This window comes from Chelmon rostratus, chromosome 2, assembly GCF_017976325.1.
Source record: "Chelmon rostratus isolate fCheRos1 chromosome 2, fCheRos1.pri, whole genome shotgun sequence".
Lineage (NCBI taxonomy): Eukaryota > Metazoa > Chordata > Actinopteri > Chaetodontiformes > Chaetodontidae > Chelmon > Chelmon rostratus.
This window is the reverse complement of record NC_055659.1, coordinates 22,752,785-22,778,677: the sequence shown is the minus strand read 5'-3', so window position 1 is coordinate 22,778,677 and position 25,893 is coordinate 22,752,785. Positions and strand designations below refer to the sequence as shown.

General features: G+C 46.0%; 1 protein-coding gene across 2 annotated transcripts in view; it reads left to right on the top strand.

The window, feature by feature from the left end:
• prickle2b (prickle homolog 2b) overlaps nt 1-23,916 on the top strand; it is an 80,980-nt gene extending 57,064 nt beyond the window's left edge. The window contains exons 1-8 of one of the 2 annotated variants that reach the window (XM_041946477.1): nt 5,112-5,588; nt 11,836-12,019; nt 16,328-16,441; nt 17,466-17,603; nt 19,260-19,463; nt 20,006-20,192; nt 21,237-22,127; nt 22,330-23,916. In XM_041946477.1, coding sequence (XP_041802411.1) covers nt 11,888-12,019; nt 16,328-16,441; nt 17,466-17,603; nt 19,260-19,463; nt 20,006-20,192; nt 21,237-22,127; nt 22,330-23,282 — 2,619 coding nt within the window. In that variant the 5' untranslated portion in view covers nt 5,112-5,588; nt 11,836-11,887 and the 3' untranslated portion in view covers nt 23,283-23,916. Of the gene's footprint in view, nt 1-5,111; nt 5,589-11,835; nt 12,020-16,327; nt 16,442-17,465; nt 17,604-19,259; nt 19,464-20,005; nt 20,193-21,236; nt 22,128-22,329 lie in introns of those variants that run through there. The other variant, XM_041946469.1, reaches the window with a different exon arrangement.
• The last annotated feature ends 1,977 nt before the right edge of the window (nt 23,917-25,893 follow it).

Sequence of the window (25,893 nt, the reverse complement as noted above, 5' to 3'; positions counted from 1 at the left end):
GATAACTTTCCAGCACAGATGGAGAGGTTGAGCACTCAGAAAGCTAGATCTTCCTCTGCCAGACGTCTCTATATTTCTAAGGCACAGACACAGAAATAATAATAATAATGTCAAAACTCATTTTTCATTCTCTCTTGTTTGCCATTCCTCAGATCCCACTGCGTCCGCTACAGTATTTCTTTACTTCCTACGACTGTTCCTCCCTTTTCCTTATTTTCAAACCAGAGCATGACCTAGTTATGTTTTGAATCAGAATCCACATGTAGAGTACGGCTGGGAAAAGCTCATTGACAAACCGCTGTTGTTGGGCACAGCATGCTGGAAATTGAGCTGCGCAGCCCGGGAGAGTGCTGTCCACAGTGGAGATGGATAGTCTAATGGAGAGATGAAGGTGGAGGACTTGGAGTGTGTTTTTCCCTTTGTGCTGAAGAGCCCTTGTGTAAGTGGGCCAGGAGGGGCAAAAAATAGCTCCCCTTGAGGAGTCACTCCACAAGGTCACCTCCTTGCCCTGGGCCTTGATGCGTGAAACTAAGTGTCCGTACTCTTTATTTCTCCCCCCTTTCCCTCTTTTTCTTTCTCTCTGTCTCTCTCTGTTTTCCCCTCCGTGGCTTAATGTCTTACCCAGGCCTCTGTATTAGCCTGGTCTCTGCGGCAAGAGTTGAGTTTGTGTGCTAACGAACCCCCGAGCTAATTAGAGTTTCAGCCAAGCTGGCTACTCTCCTCATTTCCTCGCCATTTCCCTCCCTTTGGACAGATACAATTTCACCCCTCAACCCGTGCAGAATTAATCCAGTTAATGTTCAACATGGGGTGAATAATGGCCACTTATCTGCAGGGAACACGGGTACAGAGGGGCTCTTGGGTGGAGGACCTAAAGTGAGCCCCTGGTCTTGATGTCACACTAAATCTGCTTTCTGGGCAGAGTAGTTCATTCAAAGTACTGCTAGTTCATGGTAAAAGGGAGGACAGTGTGTTTTCAGAATGACACTGCTCTCGCTGAATGTCAGCATTCTTCACCAGCACAGTGACCAGAGCTGGCTTGGGAAAACCTGTGAACCTTTATTCTAACTGGCAGCCATTTCCTCTCCTTTGTAACTGGATGCAAGTGCTCACATGAATCATTGCACCCTTAATGTAGCGGAACATCAGTTATTCAACAGCAGGTAAGCAAACAAGCCTACCGAGGTTATCTGAGGAGGTCGACAACAACTTCCACATCACCTCCAATGTGCCACTGACAGAGGCGAACGCTCCAGCTGCTTGACTCGTTGGTCTGTGTCCTCGTACAGAATCTAGCAATTACAGATTAACTCCATTCTGCTCCGGGTTTCCTTTTAGGCTGGTTATGCTTGAAAATCGAACGAGGTGCCGTCCGACCACATCTTATGGCAAAGGTGTTTCTAGCTGTTGTGAACGGCCACGTTCAGAGGCGAGGTGAAAATGCTGCCGTCATGGAGAGCGGCGGGACGCGATTAACTGTTCAGGAGGGATTTGTGTGTGCACTGTGCGGAGAAAGGAAAAAAGGGAGCCTGAGAGAAAAGTTTGAATCATGCTTTCTTTCTCGCCTCTGCACACCTTGCCAATCGCGGCGGGAAATGTGCATGCTTTTCAGATGGCTGGTTTCAGAAACATAGAACAGCTGACACCCCCACTCCCAATTCTAAAGCCGGAAAGGTGTATGAGGGCATTGGTTCAGACATTGATAAGGCATATTTATAGCTGTGAATTAGTGGGTTGCACAGTACCAGCTTGGTAGCTACACTGTACAGGTGATGTTCATTTCTTCAGAGACGTAGCTACATATCAGGTACATGGAGATACTGCATGAAAACCACAAGGACTGTGATTGGCCAGCTTGCATTTTCTCCTGCAAATTTCCAAAGTGAAGAATGCTGAAAGTGAAAACAACATCTAGGAAGTTGGAAGAAGCCTCATTCGCCTTCCCCCTCACAATAACACACATCTAATATAGCCATTACACTGCAAATCCGCTGTTCTGTATGTGAATGAATACACTAAGAGAATAGAATTTACCTGATGCACCTTCAAGCACTTTTCTTGAAGTCATACTGGCACCTTCATTCTCTCTGTTGGCACTGTCATTCCTCAACTTGTTAACAAAGTGTTGTGTGGTTCTCGAGACCCAATCTCAGCCCATATGTACACCCTCCAGTGTCTCTGAGAAAGGGGCTGCAACACGCTGATGTAGCCAGTCGGGGATCAGATTCTGGCCAGCGTGAATACTCTGAGAAGTTAGAAATGAATTTCCTTAACAAACCTACTGCAGCAGTGGGAAGAAAAGCTTCAGGAGAGGAAGCCGGTTCTGTCCCTCCCGCCCAACATGTCTGAGCTATCAGCTGTTGGGGTGAGTCCCAGCTGCCTCATGTGTTGACTCTAGAGTGATAGCCATCAGCATTTGCCACATGAAAGGAGAGGAGACTGGTGTTCCTAAAAAAGCAGATGAGAAATAAAGATGAGGAGGCCATGTTGGGATTTTGGCCTCATTTCAAATGAAGATAAAGGCATTGATTTATCAGGAGTGTTTTTGTGACCATGTCAGGCAGCATATACTGTAAATCAGTTCCTTCTCTGGTAGGATGTGAATAATGTTCTTGTAGGATAAGATCCTTTGAGGCAGTACAACTTTCTTGCAGATAGGGCTCCCGGCCCCAGGGGAACACGTATTTATGATATCGCTCATCCTGGACTTTGATAGAGACAAAAGCCTCAATATGCTTATGCATGCTTAGGAAGGGAGTAAACCTGTTTGGCTCACTGTCTAAAATTATCATCTCCGTGCATGCCAAGAGTTCATGCAATGCTATCTGTGGTATGTCCCCCAAGCTGCCCTCTATGCTTTTATTCAGCCCTCTCGTGGCACTAAAACAGCTCACTGCAGGTCGGGGAACAGTTTATTGGGGAAAAGGGAATGGTTTATTGGGGAAAATGGCTGGCCCCAAACCAGTTTATCCATTCTGTGGTCACTCCGAGCGGAGGACACTGTCACTTAGGACTCCTTGTAAAATCTTGTGGATAGGCCATAAGTACAGCCTGAGCTGTAATTGATATTCTTGTGTTTGTAAAAGGGCCGCGATTATATGTTCTAATGTATGAGCCCAGGACGTAGTGAGAGTCACTCCGCCACGTGTGACAGGAGAGTCCAGGGCAGAAAGACGGCTTTCATTAAACAGAAAAGCAGAGTTTTCGTGTGGCTGCAAGGAAGCCAGAGGAGAAAAGAGACTGCGGCACTGTGCTCAGAAACAGCACAGGTCGCTCAGAGCTGCAGCCCGTTTTCAGCAGCAAAAGTCTTCCTCGTTATTCCAAAGCTTCTTCTTTCTTTCTTTTTTCCCTTTCTGCATTTCCTTTTTTTTCCTCTTGTGTTTGGCCAGCAGACAGCAGCAGGGCACTTTGGGAAAAATATACACAAATCTTGATTTAATTACTCTCTAACCCACTTCCATGCTATCCATCCTCCAAGTTGCCTTTTGAAATCTTCCACAAATCTGTTAAGCTTTGATTGCCAGAAATCTTTTGGGCGTTTTTCCTTTTCCTCGACACATTTTGCGCTACACAAATAAGCAAATGAGGAGGCGCAGTGGGACGTTGTTTAACACTCCTACCACTCATTGTAGGAACAAGAGAAGAGAGATAGCATTGCCGAGTTTATTGCCTTGTGAGTGTTTGAGAGATTAAGAAGGAACTAAAATAGCTGTGATGGTGGCAATCTGTTGGGGAACAATGGTGCTGTTAATGTTGTTGATGAAGCTGATCTAAATGAGTCCAAGTGTTCGTCATATAAATCAGTGCCCTGCTTTAAATTCCTTATGGTTGACTATATTTTTGCTTTTTAAAGAAAAAGTGACACATATGAATAGATATCGGAGCATTTTCTACTTGTAATAACATAATAACAAATAATATGTAACAAACAAATGTATATACGGTAGTAAATTCTGTTTATATTATATTATATTATATATAATATAAACAACAGGGGCCCAGTAGGTGCACATGAGTTTTAAGGCTCTACTAAAATGGCTTTATATTTGTTTTTGATTCAGAGTTTCATTGGTCTGTAAGCCTTTCTTGCTTTCTCCTGCTAATGTCCACTTCTTATGTTAAACAGCAGTGTTTTGTTTGCAGGGGCTCACCTCCCCGCTTCCCCATGCAGGCCAGAGACTTGCAGGTCCTCTCTCCCTCTGCTCCCTCTCTCCCTGTCCCTGCTCTTGTCCCAGGCCAGTTGATTCAGGAAAGTGGTTTCATTCACATGCAAATCCTGCCATGAACACCACTCATTCACGCTGCTAATTACGCCAATGTTGGGACGCTGACTTGCTGACATCACACTGGGATATTAGCATGTAGGGAGGAGAGAGGACAAGGGTGTGTGTGTGTGAGAGAGAGAGAGAGAGAGAGAGCGAGAGAGAGAGGGTGAATGTGTGAGTGCGTACGTATGTCAAGTCAACCAAAGAGGGCTCATCAGACAGGAAGTGAGCGACTTTGCCTTAAAACAAAAGCTTGAAAATATGAGGAGTTTTCGCTTCCTGGAGAAATAAGAACACAGTGGTGTCTGGAAGGTCAGAAAATGTCCCCGGTGTGTCATCAATGAACTTATCATTTTGAAGAAATGTATAACATCTATAAAGGATGCCAGGCTTTCGTGGATCAGTGGGATATTCAATAGAGGAGTTGTTCGATTAAAAAAAAAACAAAAAAAACCTCTTATCTCTTATTCCTCTTATCCACTCTTATTACTCTTACCACTTAATAGCTTTTTCCAGGGCTTTTCATCTATTCTCATGGTCTTCCTCAGCTATTTCCCTTGGCAGCAAACTCACTCTTTTAATTTGGTGAAAGAAAAAGAAAATCTTACATGCCAAAATATTTATATATGATTGAAGTTACACAATCTAAAGACATATGTGGATGTATGTGGTAGAAAATAAAAGCACAATGTGTAGATTTAATAGATGGAATCATAAAACAAACAACATACTTCGTAAAGGATTGACAGTGGTGCTTTTATTTTGAAAGCTCACACCGGAAGTGTTTGTGTTATTTATTGCACTTGACTCCGGGTAATGATTAAAGCGCTGCCTTTCAGTGAGTCGGCCAGCAGCGAGCGGAGCAGCTCCGACGTTCCGTGTTTTTACGCACCGAAAGTCCGCTCGGATCTTCACTCTGACTCGACGGCAGTAACTCCGCGTCCAACGGAGAGTCCTGATTTATTCACCTGGATTGCACAGCGCTTCGGCGGGGTCTGCGCTCTCGTTTGGATCTGTAAAGGGGATCTGATTTCACTTACTTTTAAGTTCGTCTTCGCTCTCTCCTCGTTTGCCGAACTCCTGAATGTGTTCGCGGAGAGCAGGGGGCTGACAAAAGGCTTTTAAACGCAGGGGGTAGATGTGGCAGAGGGGCGCAGGCACCGCACGCAGCGGGTGAGAGAGGGGCTGTTTTCGTGGCAAAGCTGTGTCGTTGGAGTTGTGTGACAAATTCTGCAATGAGCCAGACTCATTTTAAAACCCGCACCAGCACAACCAGCGCCGAGGTCAGGGCCATGGCTTCCCCCCGCCGCAGCTTGTAAGAAGGTAAGCAGCTGATGATGCGTATTTTTTTTATTTTGGAGCCGTTATGTGGCGCGACCCGTCACCAGTGCTGGGACTTCAAACGCGTAATGGAAATGAGATGTATCTATCCATGAAATGTTGATCGTTTCTGACTTTAACCTCGCTCCTCTCTCTGAGCTGTGTGCGTAAAGTTGTCGCAGGACTAAAACACCAGAGCACTCTGCTGAGTTTAAAGTCAGTGGGCTTTTTTTAGACTCACTTTCACATTCTTCAAGCTTCTCCTAGTAGGTTTAACTCGCCGCTTTACGCATTCATGACTTAAGAGGCTGTTATTTGGATAAATTAAGAGCCAGAGTTGCTGGACTCGCCCTGTAGCGCTCTCCCTCTCTAGACGTGTACTCACCGGTTTACATCCCCCACCCCACCCCACCCCCTGCAGCGCACTGCTCATGCTACTGTGCGCGTCCCAGCCAGAAAGTCTTTGTTGTGCGGCCTCTGTGCCATATGGATTGTAGGTTGCTTGGTAAATAACCAGATGAACAAATGGGCATCTGTGAGATATTTAATTATTTTCCACTCCGGACTGTCATGTGTTAATTTGTTGTCACTATTTGAGCCTTCCTTGTTGAGAGGCTCTGTTTATTTCCTGGAGTTTGCTGCAAACTGCGTCAGGAACAAGTGGCATAATCACAGCTCTATGGAGGCAGTTTTGAGGAAAACATTACTGGACTCAATGCAGACTAATTGACCCCTTTAGATGGCCGCTTTTTAGCAGTGTAAAGGGTGACTGGATTAGCACATGAATGGACTGCCGGGGGAGTAATGAATAATGTGGCTTTAGCAGCTGGCTGAAGTGTCACTGGCTCCTCGGGTCTCAGTCCAAACATTAACTGAAGTGACAGGAGCCTAAACGCCACATCAACATGATTTCTGATGTCCGCCACTGCCTCTGGAAAAAAAATCAGTTACTGCTTTTTCCCACCGACACACTGAAAGAAAAGTCAACACAATATTCAAATAAAAAGTCTAGAAGGGCTGTTAGATTTGTTGAGATATTGTCTCCCCAAATGTATCATAAGATAAAAGCCTTTTAATTTTTTGTTGTTGATGAGTAAATTTGCTGGTGACCTGGCACTGTTACCGGCGTCTGAGTGTGGCCTGAAGTATGCACTGAGGCTTTCCAAGAAGCCGGTCTCTCCCATGACTGTGTGTTCACATCCAAAGTCGTGTCACTTCATGGAACGAGTCAACACTGAATGAATAAGTAATGTGATCTGGTCTCAAGTATGCCGTGGCTGCAGCTGAGAAGCGTCTCAGTCTGATGTTACATACATATCTCTCTCCCCTTTTTGCATCTCATCTCCCACACAAATCCTGTACCATTCAATTCTTGGAGAGTTATAGAGATGGCGAGAAAGGGAGAGAAATTTTGATACTCTTGGCTTTTTAAGTGACCTGCCTGGAGCAGGAAGAGCCCCGTTGTTTGCCATCTAAGTTAAATGTTTGCTGTACAGGACAAACAAAATAATTTCAACCAAGCTAAGAAAGCGATTGGCATTTAATAACTGCGTATCCCATAAGTCTTTAGGTGCACTATTAAAGTGGTAGTCCAGTGATATTGAAGAAAATAATTATTTTTAAAAAGTGATTCAAATCAAAGAAGTAGGACCTGAGCTATCCCAACTTTTTTGGGATAATATGGACCAAGCTTTTAAAAAAACTTTGACCCCTACATTTCCCACAATGCAACTCAGGAACATCTAAGATAAGACCCTCGCCTCAACCTCACACCTCCAGTTTGTAACACAGGCTTCCTGTTGATGTTTCAGCATGTTTCCAGAACAGTCTGAGTTAACCCTGATGACATCATCAGGGTTTTTTAAGGGTTTCATTTTACGAAATGTGGAAATCCTCCCTCAGAGCCACACAGTTATAGAACTATTTTCACTACCAAACTTCATGTGTACAAATGGTGAAGCATCATGGGAGCTGTCTTTGTTGAATGCAGATGAAATCGTTGTATTTTGGGAAAAACACAAAGGCGTGTATATTATTGTTGCCGTCCCTTCCAGCAGCAGAAAGTCGTCATCAGGTTGAGGCTGGAGGACCTGAGTCTAGTGTGAGAGAGGGCAGGACTTTGCTTCTATAATTTGTTATGACAGGTGGATGCAGGCCTAATCTCAGTCCTCGGGAACATGCTGCATCTGGCTCTTACTAATTGGCCACTAATGGAAAACGTCTTTGCCGAGCCTGATTCTTGTCGGGAACACCTCCAGTCATGTTTAACTGTGATTAACTCCTAATGGCTCAACATGCAGCCCCATGCAGGTACAAAGCCTTTGTTTGCTTGTATATTGGTCATCTGTGAAAAGTGGGCCTTTTTGTGAAAGCCCCTAAAAATTATGTCTTCAAAACACTGAGCGGAAATGTTGTATTGGCCAAACAAAAGGCCATTACAGAGAAAGGAGTGTGTCCTCCTCTTCCTCCTCTTCTTCCAGAGCAAACAAAAGCAGAGGCAGGGAAAAAGAAGACAGGGCTTGGCTGCACCGTGTGCGCCCAGCTGCTCTCTCTTCTGTGCCGTCCCCTCTTGTCGTTCAACCTTTGCTTTTGTGCAGAGCCTCCATTTGAAGATGGGATTTTAATCTGACCGTCTAGAGTGATGCCATGGAAAAGCTGCAGTGGTTTTGGGAGCCGCTCAGGAATGAGAGTGGAATGAGGCTTCAGACTCTCCAAGGCTATACTTTCTCGACTGGCTCTTGGATACAGTTGAGTCAGATGGTTTTCTAAAGCTCGAGTTGAATACAGTCTCCTTACGTTATCCCCTGCCCTGGAGTTAGGCTACAACCCTAGCCCTATTTATTGCCTCGCAAAGATCATGATCTATGAGTCAACTTTAGCTTTGCTTTGAAGCAATTTTGTCAGTTGGTGAATTTAATACCACTTCTTTGGCCAAACTTGATCTTACGGCAGTGACCCAAACCAACTGGAGCAAGTGTCCGTAACTGTCAGAGGGGCCTATCAGACCCCGGTTATGTATTAACGCCACCCGTTACCAGTGGTTACTGGTCTAATCTAGAGGAGCAGGGTGATGATAATTAACTCGAAATAGTGAATCATTGCCCGCTGACATCAGGGATTACTATTCAACAACATACCCCCCAGGTCTTCAACAAGCCTCAGACTCCAACTGGCCAATGATACAGCAGCTTTTACAGGCCAGTCACATTTAAAGAACAAGCCCTTTAACTCCCCTTTCTTTACCTCTGAGTCATTTATGAGGCGTCACTGATGTACTTGACTTGTATTACCAAAGTCCCCAAATCTCTCCTAATTGAAATCATGTACATTACAAGGGGAAGCTCAGGGATTCTGTTTCAGCAGAGGGGAAATCCCAGGCATGTGCATGAAGCGTGTTGTAAATCATGAGGCTAGAAGGGGAGGGGAGGAGCAACAGGCTCCTGTAGGTCCACAGTATCTTTGCCAGCGCTGATGTGGGGCGATCAGACATTTGTGAGGTGAATCACCGGAGGAAGATCATCCTCACACATCTGGACTGAGAGAGCGGGTCAGAGAGGTGCGTTTCTCCAGAGTTCACAAGCTTCTGCCTCCAGACTGAACTCCACAGACGCTCTGTAGGCAGAGTGTGGGGCAGGGACGCTGCAGTGTGTCCTTTCAGAAGGAATGTGGTGCGAAATGCTTTCCCCCAGCTCTGGCTATTTGTATACTCTTATCTCCAAGCGTCTCCCCTAAGGCAGAAATAGCTGCTAACCACCCCGCAGCATGACAGAGGACCGGAAGGTGTCTATACGTGCTTAATCCTTTTCGCCTTCACTTTCGGTGCCTTTGCCTCTCTCTTTCGATCGTCATCCTCGCTGCGAGTGTGTGCTCCTGTCGATGCACAGACTTTTGTGTGTGCCAGCCGGTTAATCAGTGTTATGATGATGGTGAAGGTGCTGGGCCGTAATGAGGCAAGCTGCATCGCCCCTGGCTATATTGCCACTGGGACAGGGATTTGGCAAACACCCTTCTGCCAATCTGTCTGCTCGACAACAACTTGATGACTTTGTCTCCTTGAGCTGCATCACAACTCTGTTTATCATACCAATCAATATTCATGACAATGATATCCGGCCACTTCATGTGCTTTGTTAATATTTATGGGGTCGGTTTGTAAAGCCTGCGGCTTCCCTTCCACAGTGACAGCAGACGCTGCAGAGGTCTGCCTCTCTGCTCAGGGTGGCGTTGAAAGCTGGAGCTGACAGTAATAGGCTGTTAGGCTCCTGGCGGATGGCGAGGAGTCTCGAGTGGTGACGGAGGAAGTGTTCAATGGCAGGCCTTTATATTTGCATCTTTTCTTTTTAAGGATTGCATGTCTTATGACCAGTTGTGGCATGTCAGTGGGATGTTTTATTTAGTGAGCTACAAGCAGTTTCAAAGTTTTTCCAGCGTCCGCTCTATCATCGAACCCCATCATCGCTAAGCCAGATAGACTGAAGTGCTTTGTTAACCAAGACTCAACCCTTAGACAAGAAATGCGCCTTTGAGCCACAGACAAGGTGAGACTTGGCCAGCTCTCCACATGGTGCTGTCTATGCTCCAAGCACTTTACGCTAACGGATCCTCGGCCAGCCAAGCTGTCAGTCTGTCAAACAGTGTCCTGAGTGTCCTTAAGCTCCTGCACAGGGCTGTCTGTCAGACATGCAGGCGGCCGTCTGGGAAGGTAATGGGATTGTCTCCCTGGTTTGGCCGCCTGAGGGGCAGCAAGGGTTAGTGGGATGCAACCTTCTGGCCACCCAGAGTTTCCTCTTCATGCAGGGACTTAGAGCTGTCAAGGACATGGGACTCTGTATGTATGCAGGGTCTTATCCCTTTGGTTCCTAGTACATTTATGTTGAAGGTGGCCTATGTTTTTGCTTAAAGCCATTGCTGCAACACCTCTATTCACCCTCTATCTGCAACCATGTCGGGGGCGTGGCTGAGGGCGGTGACATAGTTGTGACATCACAGCCATACAGAAGTCTTGACGGCTCGTTGAAAGGCACAGTTTCTGAATGTGCATTTCTTAGTGGATTGAGCATTTTTATATTTTTGCACTATTTATATAGCGCCTAGACTTGCTTTATAATCAAAAAAGAGCTAGAAATGTCACTTTCCACAATATGAGACCTTTAAATCTGTTCACTCGGGTATTTAACCGACATCCTGCTCTGCTTTTTGTAAGACATCACACGTGTTCTGTGTCATTTTACGGGGAGTCATTTGTGGTTGTTAATCCCAGTATTTTGTAAAACAACACTCCAGAATAGTTGTTTGAGTGTATGAAATATAACAACTCTCTTTATTTCTCTCTGGACACTGCTGGAGATGAAAGAGCAGCCAGCAGGAGGAGTGTCGGCGTCAAACACTCCCAGCCATCTTTTTTGTGGAAAGTCACACATGGATACTTTCCATTTTACAGCTGGGTGGGTCTGCTTGACTTTTGACAGTGGAGCACTGTCCTGGTTTAGCATCTGCTAATGTTTCTTGCTAACTTTATACCCAGGGACCTGTGTTTGTACAGCACTGCTGTCCATCGCTGTCATTGGCTGTATTCTGCTAATTTTTGTACCCTGTTTGTGATCATGTCCTTGCGACTGGTACCCCAGATTATTGTTGAACGTTGTTTTAGTGTCACCCACATCTTACCGTGAGAGCTTCAGTGGGAGGCCTTGACCTTTGCTCTGTGTCAAGTTCACATCCTTCATGGGTGGAGGGTCTGCAAACATGCACAGGCTCCAGGAGGGTTTGAGCAAAAGTCAACACTTTCACAGAATATTTACTGGCAGCTTTACTGCAAGCAAGTAGGTTTGGTGACAGATTTGATATTTTTTTTACAGGTTGTCTGAGGTTACCTTTGAAAAAAGCAATTTGGGTTATTTTTATTTTCTGTGATTAATGGCAGGCTTCAGAGGCCCAAACAGCAACCGCACTATGACGTCTTGTTTCTGCTGAAACCCTATAGCCCCAAATGTAGCTCTATTTACATCGTGATTTATTAAACTGAGTATTTGTGTTCACCCGCATGGTGGTGTATTCTGAGTTAAAATGTACAGAGGTCACTTTCAAACCACAAATCACACTTTTCAACAACACAGTTGAGAAGATCATTTAACTGCTGCCTTCGTCGTTTCTAATCTGCCGCTCTTATTCCATCAAACCGTAACCACAGAAGTGTAGCCTACATACACTGGCTTGACAGATGTTCTTTGTCTTGTTTGTGTCCACGCAGGAAGATCTGTGTGCACTGTAAGTGTCGTCGTGAGGAGCATGCAGTGACAGCCATGCCTGTAGAGATGGAGAAGACGGTCACGAAGCTGATGTACGACTTTCAGAGGAACTCTACCTCAGACGACGACTCGGGGTGCGCCCTGGAGGAGTACGCCTGGGTACCACCAGGACTCAAACCTGAACAGGTATTGGCATCTGACACTCATCCGGGCTATATCGCACTGGATGTTACAATTTTATACTGTACATTTACACACCCTCCACTATGGTGTAAAGCTAATAAAAGTCCCAAGAACCACACTGTTAGTGCAGCGGAATATAAGCATGAGGTGTAACTGTTCAGTTGTATCTCACTATACGATAGCTCACCAGTTATGCTGACGGCTGCTTCTGCAGGCTAATGGATAACAAGGATTGTGTGGCTCCAGCAGTCAAATTAATCTCCAATTCATCCCGCCAGTAAAATGTTAACAGTAGCTTCCACCGCCCTCACGACGACTAAGCTAAGCCTGCGTAATACACGAACGCATTAAATGGTTCCGTGCGTGTTGAAGAAAATCCTCTTCTACAATACCCATTGAAGCGTAGGTGTGCACATGAGGGAGGGTTTGCAGTTTTATAGGACAATAGAACCGTTTATGGGAACTGGTTTCATTTTGTTGATGAGCTGAGAGCAATGAACCGGTCAATACAGTGTTGGCACAGCCCCCTGTTTTCACCTCCGAGGACTGAGCGCAGCTATTTTTCATCCCCCTCCAGGGTCACCCGTCTAACCCCGAAGTCAATTAGGTTCTCGTCTCGTGGTGATATGACCTCAATAACAGCCAGGCCAGAATGGAAGCACGATCACAAGCACAATACTAAACAACATAAAAATAACTGTGGCTTGCTTTTCGTGTCACCGGTTTTTGGACTTGGTGGACAAAAATGTGCTTAAGAGCACTTCTAGCGCCCTAGATGAAAAGCGTCCACAGCTGTAATGATTTCTTTTTTCCTAACCTCACGTCCAAGTCATTCAAGCTGTAGAAACATGTTGTGTGACCTCTCGCAGAGGAGCGGAAGTAAGCCCGATGTGGGACTTTTCAACACCCGGCCTTCCTCTCCGCAAGGTAGAGACAGAGGGAGAGCGGAGGGAGATGGTAAACACAAAGCTAATCTCCAGGATCTACCCGGTGGGTTTAGGTTTCCCCCGTAGGGAGGCGGTGCTGTCTATGAGCGTGCTGTTCAACCAGCAGTGGTGTAAAGTCACCACTCTGTAACAAGAGATGTCAGACTTGGGCTGTGTATTCAATCAGATACATCTCAGGATTATGAGGGATAACTCAGCTCCTAGTAGGGACTGCTCAGCTCTCCTGTCTTTGTATTTCTCTCAACAATTGCTGAAATATAGCCGCACTGAAGGACTATGAATCTTAATCACCAAACACAGCCATTACTGAGTGTGTTGAGATGTTATTGAGCTGCAGTGTGAAGGAGGGCCTGCCAGGATCCTCTCTCCCACTGTCTCCTCTTGCTCTCCTCTCTATCCTTCTCAAATAAGTCCTTGCATGTTGCCAAGTTACAGCTTGTCATGGCCAAGTATGTTGCTCAGCAGTGGCCTGAAACTGGTGTTTTATTTTTATTTCTTTTACCATCATGTAGAGAGAGCTGCAGTCTTATGTGCAGACTCTGCTCAGCATCTACGGGGATCTGATTTTAATTTGCAGTCAAACATGAAGCATGCTGTTTCAGACCACTGTTTGAATAGAAATTTGGGTTATTCATGCAAACTAGAGGGCTTTCCAGGTTCTGAAAGGGACCCACAGCTCTGATGTGGATAAATAAGCTTTCAGACAACAAAGAGCTAGTCTAAAAGGCACCTGAGGCTAGTCTGACCTGTTCCAAAATGGACCTGAGGACAGATAGACCGGTTCCTCTTTGAGTTCGAGGACTGAAACTGTCAGCCCTTGAGCTGAATCTAGCCAGCAGCTGTGAATGAGAGATAAGTGATGAAGCTGCAAACAGAGATTGTGAGATGCAGCAGGTTGTTGGATGGATGCAAACTTTTGTACAGATATTCATGATCCCCAGAGGATGAAGCCTGCTGACGATACCATGCCGACACACCATGCAAAGATGGTGCCAATGGTAAACGTTATACCTGCTGAACACTGTCACATTATTGTTGTAGCTGTGAGCATGTTAGCATGCTAATGTTAGCACACAGCTTGAAGCCCCACTGTACAACCTCACAGAGCTGCTAGCTTGGCTGTGGACTCTCAGTCTTGTTAAAATGGCAGCTGCATTTTAATACATCCAGAGTAGCTTACATTTCGTGCTTAATTAACCCATCTCGGGCCTTTTAACATCCAGCCGCGTTGGATTTGCTCCCACGACTGTGCTGACTGCACTTGGACATCCCAGCAAAGACGTGAGAAGAACAGGACAGAGAATGAAAACACATCCATTAAATCTGCTCACTTTGCTGTGAAAACGCCATCCTCGCCACCATGTTTGGCTGTAACCAGTGTTTTCTCAACAATATAATATCTGTGTCCACCAACCGCTGCAAAGTGGCTTGTTGAGAGAATGTCAGGAGTGGTGCCTGGTGGTGTCTTTTCCTCCGGCCGTCTGGCCATTAACAGCAATAGAAACCAGCTGTGTGAAGCGATCACTCTTGTCACTCAGTTGCAGAGTCCTACCATTTGCCTCAGCTTTTAAAAACAATCCTTTCAGTACAGTTCGAAATTCCGCCCTGTCTTTAGTTTCATCTGCTTTCGATTACAGTTATTATCACAAGCTGCTCCTCCTGGCTCTCGCTGCAACTGCGTCCATTATGTGCATGTGAACGCGCGTGTGTGTGTGTGTGTCTGTATCTGCCTTTAGATCTTTTCCTGGGGGCAATGTGCCTTTCACCTCCAGATTGTAACCCTGTTGTTGTTGGAAGCATGTTTCGTAATTTATCATCAGGGTGTGTGTGTGTGTGCGTGCATCTGGCAGCGCGTGCGTTTAGGCGCTGTGTGATTTATCAGTTCTTGACCACAGTCAGTCTTTCATGGACTATCCTGAGATCCCCCCCTCCCAACCCCGGCGTCCTGAGCCGTGCTGCTGGACACAGATCCTGCGTCCCTCGCCAACACCGGTGGGAGCCAACAAAAGCAGAGCACAAGGAATTAGGTTACCCTAGCAAGAGGCTCCTGCTATAAATTCATCCCAACAACAAACATGCTCATATAAGGCTTGAAGGAAATGCTCTTGATACAGAATGACACTGCAGCTTCAGGGCAATTCAGCTTTTGGATAGGAGAGTTTAAAAAAGCGATGCGGTTTTCATTTTGCTCTCTATGCACCAGTGAGTGTCTGCGTTATTCATGTTAATCTGTTTTTGTGTGACAGACTCAGTGTTATTGCCAAGGACAAAGCTGATGGCTTCTAGTCAGGAGATCCATTCAGTAGACAGATAGGTCATTAAGATTAAGATTGGCGTGACCGAGTCAGCAGGTATCGATCATGTTTCTTTACGCTCAAGTCTTCATTATGTGTTCTGCTGTATTGTTCTTCTTTCATTGTTCCTACTTTTACTCTTTCTTCATCAATCCAACATGTTCATTCTGTCTTTATTTCCCTCCAGCCTCAAATCTCTGTTTAAACCCTGTGGCTTTCGTGGTTTGCACCCCCTCCAGTCACATTCATATACATCTGCCTGACCTCTATTATACCCCGGCCCCCTGTTACAGTGTAATAAAAAAGACCGCAATAAATAACACAGAGATGACACTCATTGTCTGCTGCTGCAGTGAAAAGAATGTCCAAGCAATTTGGAATGGCCAGATTAGCATTATTCCTGCTGTGGCACACATTTGCACACACACTGTTACATGCAAGTGTTAATCACTGTGTGTGTGTGTGTGTGTGTGTGTGTGTGTGTGTGTGTGTGTGTGTGTGTGTCAATCTCAGTGCACACACACACACATTTGACAGGGCAGTACATTCCCACGTCAATGTGCAAAGATAGAGAGGTGAGGTTCCATTAAGTCTCTGCTGGTGGGCCATAAATCAAAGTGATTTTAACTGCGTGTGTGTGTGTGTGTGTGCGTGTGTGTGTGTGTGTTGGTCAATCTCAGTTGTAGATCCTGTTCATTGTGTCTTCGGACAGTTGTACCTTTTAGTGCTGGAATGATTAATCCACCATGTTTTAATAGTAGTTTAATCACTTTGGGTGATTTATCAAATAAAGATGCCAAACATTAGTAGGCTCCAGCTTCTCCAATTGAGGATTTGTATTGTAATTTAAACTGGATCCATCTAGGTGTTACACTTGTACTGACAGAATACTCAATTGGAAAGAGCATTGGAGCTCTTGATGGCCATTTTTCCTTTTTTGGTGACATTTAACAATGAATTGATAATGAAAGTAGTTGCAGTAGATTTTGGGTTTGTCGACGAGTCGACATGTTGCAGGTCTGTTGTTGTTCATCAGTCTCATCCTCTCTCTGTCTCTGTGTCTCGCTCAGGTTCATCAGTACTACAGCTCCCTGCCTGAGGACAAGGTGCCCTATGTGAACAGCCCAGGAGAGAAATACCGCATCAAACAGCTGCTCCATCAGCTCCCGCCCCATGACAATGAGGTGAGAGTCCACGCTGACCCCCTCCCCCTCCACCTCTCTCCATCTATCTCTCACTCCCTCCCCTCCTTCAGGGCAACTCCGGGATAAAGGGAGAGAAGGGAGGACACAGACACAGGAAGAAACTGAGTCTGTCCTCTTAAAGGGCGGAAGTGAGATAGTGAGGCTTATATGTGTAGTTGCCTATTTAAGTTTTTTACATCAGTAACTCATTACAGCAATTAATCTGGAGATATTAGTGGGATTGTCAGCAGCAAGCTGTGACACCACTGAGAAGACTGGCCCCCTTTGGCACCTCCGAACCGACCTGATAATCTGACTGTGTAGCTGCCTTGTTTTCATGCGATTTTTTGGTGTAAACTCATGTTCATGTTAGCCAGTTTCTGCTTGAGAGGGCACTCGTTTTATTTTGTAGGGAAGACAACATTTGTCGCCATTTTTCTGCAGCTGTTTTTCATGAATGTAACTGGGTAGCTAGCTAGCTGTGTAGCTGAATCCTTCCTACAAGGCTGTTTCTCCGACCGGGGAAACCGCCGTCAATGAGCCCAGATGTATTTGAACTGATGTGAGCAGTGATTCATGCGGCGTCCAAGATGTCTTTTACTTAAATCATTGGTTTTATTGGCCTGGATGTTTGATGGATTCTTTATTCCTGGACTTTTATTCCTGCAGCACAGATAGAGCTTATCTCTATTTCTTGGAAATGGAAAATGATGGAAATAATGAAACGCTGATGACTCCCAGCACATGCATCCTCCTCTGTAAAGCCACTTGGGAAAACCCTTGGCGGATATACCATCTTTCCATTTGCGACAGTGAACACAGAGAATCTCAATCAGGAAATGCTAACACAGACAGTCCTGTCCACTTAAAGATAAATGCTGTTGCTGATGCTTCATTTTGGCAACAGTGTCGAGGTTTAATGGCGATTTATTGATTTAAAAAATGCAAACAACTCTCTGTATTAGCGTAACAGATCACTTTACACGTGGTGTGTGTGTGTGTGTGTGTGTGCGTGTGTGTCTAGGTACGCTACTGCAACAGTCTGGATGATGAGGAGAAGCGAGAACTGAAGCTCTTCAGTAACCAACGGAAACGGGAGAACCTGGGCCGCGGCAACGTCCGGCCGTTCCCCGTGACGATGACGGGGGCAATCTGCGAACAGGTAGCTGACGGGAAATACCAAAAAACATCATTTTTTTTACATCGTTTTCCTGGAAGACAAGCGATAAAATGAAAGCGGCCCATCGTTTCCTTTCTAAATGGCATGTCTGCATGACGTCGCGTGACGAGAGTGAGTTATGTGCGACAGGATCAAAGGCGCGTCACGTAGCCACGAATGAATGGAAGCAGCAAGTCGTGTGACGGACATGCTGAACGGCCTGCTGGCATTTCAGGTCTTTGTTATGATGTACGAGAGGTGCTTTATGTTGACATGTAAAGGGCAGAGACGCAATCGAAGTCTGCTTTTATAACAGCCTTGTGACCTTGTCAGTCTCACCTCAAAGAGTTGCTCTGGGGAAGATCTTGAGGTGGCGTACGTGTGTGTGTGTGTGTTGTGTCTCAGTTTCCCTCTGCCATAGCAGCTGTCACGCTCAATCACCGTGTTATCACAGCCTTGTGTTATACCTCAGGGAGCTAAGCTTTTCTGAAAATATACCCAATGTCACATCAAATATTTAATGTATTGTCTACATGTACTCTTACAGTAGCCTTATGGGACTGCAGAGTGCAGTGGAGAGTGTTGTTTTAGCACCAAACTAGCGCACTTCAGCATCCGCTAGCCATTTGCTACTGAGTGTACAACAAGCAAAATGGAGCGGCTCTCTGTTGTGTTGGTGCCCCAGGTGTATAGCTGCTTTACAGCTTGCGGTTCTCATTCGCTCAGCAGATGCACACACAAACACCTGCACATGAGGGAGCAGATTGTTGGGAGAGTGTGTATTGATTGAATCCCCCACCCCCCCCTTTGGCCTCCTTGCAGCAGTCGGCTTTGTGCCAGTTAGATAACCTGATTGTAACTCTCCCTCCGTCTCCATCACCCCACCCCTCTAAATCTAGTTTTCCTACCGGGCCTTTCCCTCCCTCTCGTTTATCTTTGCGACTTCTCTACCTTTACACCTCCACGTCAGTCTCACTCACCTTTTCGTCCTCCCATGCATCGCTCAGTTTTCACGTCTCCTCCTTTTCCCCAGCGATGTCCCTCTGCAGCCATTCAGCTTTATCTGCATGTCTGCGCTTGCCGTCCCCAGCCACACACCGCTCATCCTGTTAGTTTAGCCCAGCTTTCATGCAAAATTGTGTTCTGGTGAAATGCATCACTATCAGCACCAATACTGAGCTTATTAAAGATCCAGTGAGCACTTGAACTTTTCGGGAAATCACTGACTATTGGAAATCTTCACTGTAGAGCTGAAACCATTCATTGATGTGATTGTTAGCTGCTGGTAATATCTTCTACTGCAGTATTAGGTGTGACTAAACGGTCCGACAGTCTTGCCTTTCTTTCAAATCACGCTGCCTGTCTCCATAAGTGATAACCCATTGGTGTAATCCCTCAGCATCTTATGTCCTGTCCCAACAACCCGAGTTAATTCACTTTAAGTAAGTAATGATACTATGCAGTGTTTCAAGATGACACTCCATCCATTCATTCTAATGAACATTCCTCACAGGGTGGCCCGCATGCCAAAAAGTTTTTCAAAGTTCCTCAGATTTTTCTCGCTTGCGTGATTAGAAAGAAAATAATTTAATGATCCCTCTCTGCTGAACCTGAATAAATCATTTTCTTCATCTCTTCTTCTCCCTCCACCTCTTTTAGTGCGGAGGCCAGATAAACGGTGGAGACATTGCTGTGTTTGCCTCACGGGCAGGTCACGGCATGTGCTGGCATCCGGCCTGCTTCGTGTGCAGCATGTGCAGCGAGCTCCTGGTGGACCTCATCTACTTCTACCAGGACGGGAAGATCTACTGCGGCCGGCACCACGCCGAGAGGCTGAAGCCGCGCTGCACCGCCTGTGATGAGGTGGGCGCCTGTGACTTTTCACACACACACACACACACAAATACACACACACATGCGCCTGCACATGGATGATCATGTGTTAACAGACACATATTACCTGGTGATATCACCACCTGCTCATGGTCACAGGCTTCCCAACACACACTGTCACAGTTTAACACATGCAAGGGGTTTTTCAGCCTAATGGGGTCAGCTCTCAGGATGCTGATCTCCCAGCCATTAGCACTGACTTACTCACTCTGCAAATGGGTACACTGTTAAGGACACCCTTAGTACTTTAAAAGCACCCCAGTGTTTTAACACCAGCGTAATTAAAAGCAAATACACCATCTCGATTTCACCAGGTCCCCACACACATTAGCCTCCTACACAAAAAGGATGATCTAAGAATACTAAGAAGGAGAAAGTGGTGTGTATGGAGGGACAGGGGAGGGCAAGCCGAGCTTTTGTCCTGTCATTCAGCGCACAGTAATAACCCAACTGTGGTTTTACCTCTGAGGACCTGTGATAAATGATACTCTTTCTTATCTCTCCTTTCTTAGATCATCCTTGCGGACGAGTGCACCGAGGCAGAGGGTCGTCACTGGCACATGAAGCACTTCTGCTGTTTCGAGTGCGAGACTGTGCTGGGGGGCCAGCGCTACATCATGAAGGAGGGACGGCCCTACTGCTGCTCCTGCTTCGAGTCCCTCTACGCCGAATACTGCGACTCCTGCGGGGAACATATCGGTACGCTGCACCACCAGCCGGCATGTATCACTGTTCAAACAGCGTTAATCATCAGCAGGCTGTGCAAAGAAGCCCTTACAGAAAAAAACACAATAATGCTGGTAACATGGGGGAAAGTTTCGTTTTTTCAAGAAAGGTCAGAGAGCGACCTCATTTTTTTCATAGCAAGTAACACAGAGGAGAAAAGAGCTACAGTCGAGGAGATGTGGCCTGGTTTTTAGCAGTTCATCGCTGAATGATGTCATCCATGGTCATGCATCGAGGCAAGGCCACATAGCAGAGCTCCACTGAGGCCTCAGTTTACAGAGCACAGAAATATGTACAGTATATATCATGCAGCGTGAAACCAACCTGGAGCAAAGGCTTGACTGTATCATCTGACTTTTCAGCTTCTGGGTCTGTTTTTATCACAGCATCAAGTGTCAGTTAAATAGAAATTGTACCATCTCAGAACCTGTAGTGTCACCAACTGAGAGAAAACCGGGGTGTTTTCCAGCAGGATACCTTCACATTAGTGATTCTTGGCCCCCTGCCACCTCTTGTTAAAAGTGTGTGTGTGTGTGTGTGTGTGTGTGTGTGCGCGTGTGTGCGTGTGTGTAACCCCCGACAGGACGCCCAGGTGTGATTTTGGCACATGCCTCTCAACAAATTTGCTCTGTAATTATTTGTCAGACAGGATACAGAAAAATATTTGGCCCAAAAAACACAACTGATTATAAATTGAAAACATGCTAGAACCAGATGGCAGCCATTAGCAAATAGCTGGTTTTCTTTCCCCCTGCAACAACTGCAAGCATACTCAAAATGCAGTGTGTTTATACAATGCTGGGCAAGTTCCATAATGAGTGTTCCCCCACGAGCTGTTCAGTTACAGCCTCCAGCTCTATTTTCTCACTCAACAAGCAACTATGTAACATGCTACTATTTTCACATAAAACGGCATTTTTAGTTAAGACATTAAGATTTTTAATTTTAAGTTCTTTGTAGTTTCTAGTTATTTAAGTTAAACCTTGTGGATTCATGTGCTGTTTATCTTCCTTGCAGGCATTGACCAAGGCCAGATGACATATGATGGCCAGCACTGGCACGCCACAGAGGGCTGCTTTTGCTGCGCCCGCTGTAAACGCTCTCTGCTCGGTCGGCCTTTCCTGCCCAAGCAGGGCCAGATCTTCTGCTCGCGCTCATGCAGTCTGGGGGAGGAGCCCAACGGCTCAGACTCCTCTGATTCAGCCTTCCAAAGCGCTCGTTCCACCAGAGAGTCCAGACGCAGCTCCAAGACAGGAAAGAGTGGGGGAGGAGGGGGTGGAATGCAGACCGAGAGATTTTCAGGGGAAGTGGACCCACTGTCTTTACAAATGGATCTTCTGAGTCTCTCCAGCCAAACGCCCAGTTTGACTCGTGAGCCCCCTGCCTGGCAGACCCAAGAGCAAGCAGGTGACGGCTACAATTATGAACCCCAATCAGACCCAACTGTCAACCCCACCCCACTCCAGCTCCTCAGCCAGTGCAATGTCAGGACTGCCTATAACCCCACCTGCTCTGGACAGAACAATCAACAGCAGGATCACAGGATCAAGGAGAATGGAGGTTTGAAGAGACCACCCATCTCGGCCATGAAGGGCCACTCACTCAATGAGACATGGTTCCAGCAGCCAGCTCCAGAGGAGTACTATCCACCCAAATTAAGGACCCAAAAGAGCTTCACGGAGGTGTCCCATTGTTCTCAGCACCACAGCGGCTTCTCCTCTGACAAGCGCTCCATCAGTTTGCACGGCTTTCAGAGAGACAGGGACAGAGATGTGGGGCCTCCAGCACCAAGCCAGGTGGCAAGAAGCAGAAACCCCATCAATGCACTTAACTTCACTGAGCAACTGACCCCACTAGAGCAGACCCCAAGAGGATCCATGGAGTCTCTGGCCCTGTCCAATGCTACAGGTGGGTATGGTAGTAGTCATTAGACCTCTTCTTGGCCTAGTTGCAGGTTTGGCCCATGTTGGCACGGCTGAGGGAAATTGGGTGTTTTTACCCTTTATGTAATCCAAAATTCACAGCTTGACAGAAGTACTGCTAAAATTGAATTGGCTAACAATGAATAAAAGGCAAAGTTAACATTGACTTCAACTCTATTTCCCTGCAGGCAACTCAGCAGATGGAGGAGGAAAGCGTCAGGAGCACCTTTCTCGTTTCTCCATGCCGGACCTGAGCAAAGACTCTGGAATGAACGTGTCAGAGAAAAGTAACATGGGCACCCTCAACTCCTCCGTGCAGTTTCGTAGTTCAGAGTCCATTCACAGCCTCACAGCCAGTCAGCCCTACATGGAAATGGATCCTCCCAGGTCCTCCCAGTACCAGGTGCAGTACTGCGACCCCCCTGGCATGGGTGTGGGTATAGGTATGACTCATTTACCACCTGGCTTCACCTTCCAGGAGGAGGATAGGGTGAGTTTGGTGAGCAGTGCCAACGCTGCCCGCCTGCCACCCATTAGTGAGCGTAGGATGGGTGGTGTCAGTGCAGGAGGTGGAAGGGGAGCAAGTATCCGGATAGATGCTCCCGAGGAGACTCCCCAAAGGCGCCGGCACCACCACCACCGCTCCCGGAGGTCCCGTCGGTCTCGTTCAGAAAACGCTCTCAATTTGGTGGCAGAGCGGAGGGTGAGACCTCAAGAAAGACCACAGCTGCGCGTCCATGAGGACTACGACCGCTTCCCTCCACCCAGGAGCGCTAGGGACCAGTTTGGAGTAGGAGGAGGTGGGGGAAGGTACCAGCCCCAATTCTTCAGGCAGTGCCCCAGGACCACTTCAGACCTGACTCTTCAGAACCCCGGGGCTAGCCGACGCAGCGGCTTGAACCAATACTCCTGGGATGATTATGATGACGATGACTGGTGCTCCACCTGCTCGTCATCCTCCGAATCAGAGGATGAAGGTTACTTTCTGGGTGAGCCGATCCCCAGACCCATTCAGCTGCGCTACCTCAGCAACCAGGAGCTTGTCCATAAGTACAACAACACAGGGATGGGAGGACCTAACCGCAGCGGGCAGTTACACACCCGCAAACGCAGAAAAAGCAAGAACTGCATCATCTCCTAACATCCTGACGCCTCGACTCTTTGTCCAGCTTGTGTACACTAACATCCATCTGGAACAAGAAATAAATAAAACTCACAGTCCATTTATTCAGTATTGTTGGGTGTTGAATATCATGTAATTGAGAGTCAGTGATGAATTACAGTCGGTAACCAGTGAAAAAGCAACAGTGTTTGCATGTTTGTTCATTTTAATGTTTCGGAATATCTCCTGAGTGTTAAGGCTAACAGTTACATGCGCAGTTCTATCAAGTCACGACGTTTATCAAAAGCTGATGTGCAATTTCTTCACAACTTCATTTCCATGCAGCAACACATGTACAAGGTAGTCGGTTTGGTACAGTTTAGCTTTTTCATGCAATGTGATTTAGATTTAGGATGTACTGTACTATTGTATTCAGTTCATAGTATGTACATAGATAAATGAATTAATAATTTCACTTAAGTTAAGGAAGTCTGTGTAAATATGGTTGTAAATGAGGCCTCACATATTTTTATATTTTCTATGGATAGAATCATTTATGTATTAAATATCTATAATGTAGAGATAGAAAATGGCAAAAACAACTTATGCATGTTTTATTTGGCTGACCTGGTCCTGCATTTGGAATAAAAGAGTATTTCAGTGAGTATTTTGATTGACAGCTGGCGTTTCTCTCCAGAGAATGGCAACATGTGTGCACAAACGTTGCATAACAGTGACTTCTTGCCTACCAGTCACCTTCTCCATCTGTTTTAATGCATAAATGAATGACAATATGGCGTAGAGGTTGATTAAAGAGTCACCCTCCACTGGATTGACGGTAATGGGTGCCGTCACATTCAAACACAAAGATCTCCATTGTCCTGGAAACAGATGCCACTGAAGTTCTGCTTTATTGCATCAGCCTATACAAGTTGGAAACTGCTGACAAAGGTCTAGAGACTAAGTTATTGAAATCTGGTGATGCTTTGTCTAAGTATTTTTTCACTCATGCTGTCAGCATGGCAGTGGCAGTTTGGGTCCACCACGTCAGTCCAGACTGAAAAATCTCACCAACTATTTGATGAATCGCTATGAAATTTGGTATAATCATGTTCTCCTGTTTTACGACCAAATACATGCAAAACCAGTGACATTCCCATCAGCCTAATTGGCAACAACCTGAAATCAAGTGTTCAACATTTACCTGTAACATTATACTTGCTAATCATCTGCATGCTAGCATCATCATTGTGAGCATGCCATGCTGATATTAGCATTTATACCTCCAAGCACTGCTGTTCCCAAATACAGCCTCGGTTAGCTGCTAGCACGGCTGTAGCCTCTTAGTTTTGCCTACTTGTAAGAAACAAATCCGAGTCGAGCTCTATTGTTTAAATATTGGCATGTACAGACAGTATAACAGGTTGCATCTGCAAGTGTTAAGCAGTGTCATACCGTAAATTGGATTGCCTCCGACCATGTGGTCTGGGGATTACTGCTGCTGGCCCCCATAATCCATGCACAAACACACATATGTTTGGAACAAGGTGTGTGAACGCCAATCTCTTGATTAGAGGCGATGAAGCACTAATGCTGTTGACGTGCTTGGCACATTAGTGCGTTTACTTCACCTAACCTCAGCTTCCAAGGTGTGTGCTCCAGTTTTCATGTTTACTCTGGGACTCTCTGGGATGACTCCCAGGCGGGGTGGAAAGGAGTCTTCATTTAGTCAGCCATGATATGACAAAACCAGCTGCACAAACATGTGAAATACATTAAGTCAGACTGCTGATGGCCGGACCGTAGATGCTGACTTTCCCCTGCAAGTCTTCAAACTTCGGCTCAGCTGCAAGTTTGGATGAATATTACGGCAATCATTGTCTCTAAGTGTGATGACATGTAAAATGTAACACACACAAACTCCTGTCTTTAGTTATGTGGCTATTATTGTCCCTGACACATGAGCTTCCCTGACATCATCATTAACTTAGCTCATATTGGTTTGTTTCTTTATTAGTCCCTTGCCAGGATTTATCCAATTGTGAGGTGCCTCCATGTGTTTAATTAAAACCAAATGGAAGCCATACAGCGAGGGGTGGCACAGATTGCGGCCATATGCTTCCCGGGCCGTGCCATAGTCAAGGAAGCGGATGGTGGGGAGATAATCCTCGAGTTGCGTGGATGCTTCCAGTTGTGACGGTCATGTTGTCAGCCAAGCTGTGACTAGCAGTAAATTAGATCCACGAGTGGTTAGGTAGCTTCGCTGCACAAACAGTCTAGCGACACTGTTAAATTATCACCACCATTTGACGTGTGTGACACGCTGACTGAATGAATGTGTAACCCACTGTCAGTAATATCTGCTCGGAATCCGCTGCTTGAACAACTTTTTCCAGCGCTTGCGGCCTTCAGGAGGAAAACATTCATTTTTGCCTGCACATCTTGTTTTAGGATTGGATCTATTTTATATTCATCAAGTACAATAATCATGCTCATAAAATAGCTCAGCACTCAGGACATTTAACATCTGGGACAAACATATTTTGGAATGAGTTCAAATCTTAGCCTTCTTCCTACTTTTGCCTTCTCTGTTTTATTCTTCTGTAGTTCTTTGCACTTCAAAAAGTATGCTTACAGTGTGCTTAATTTA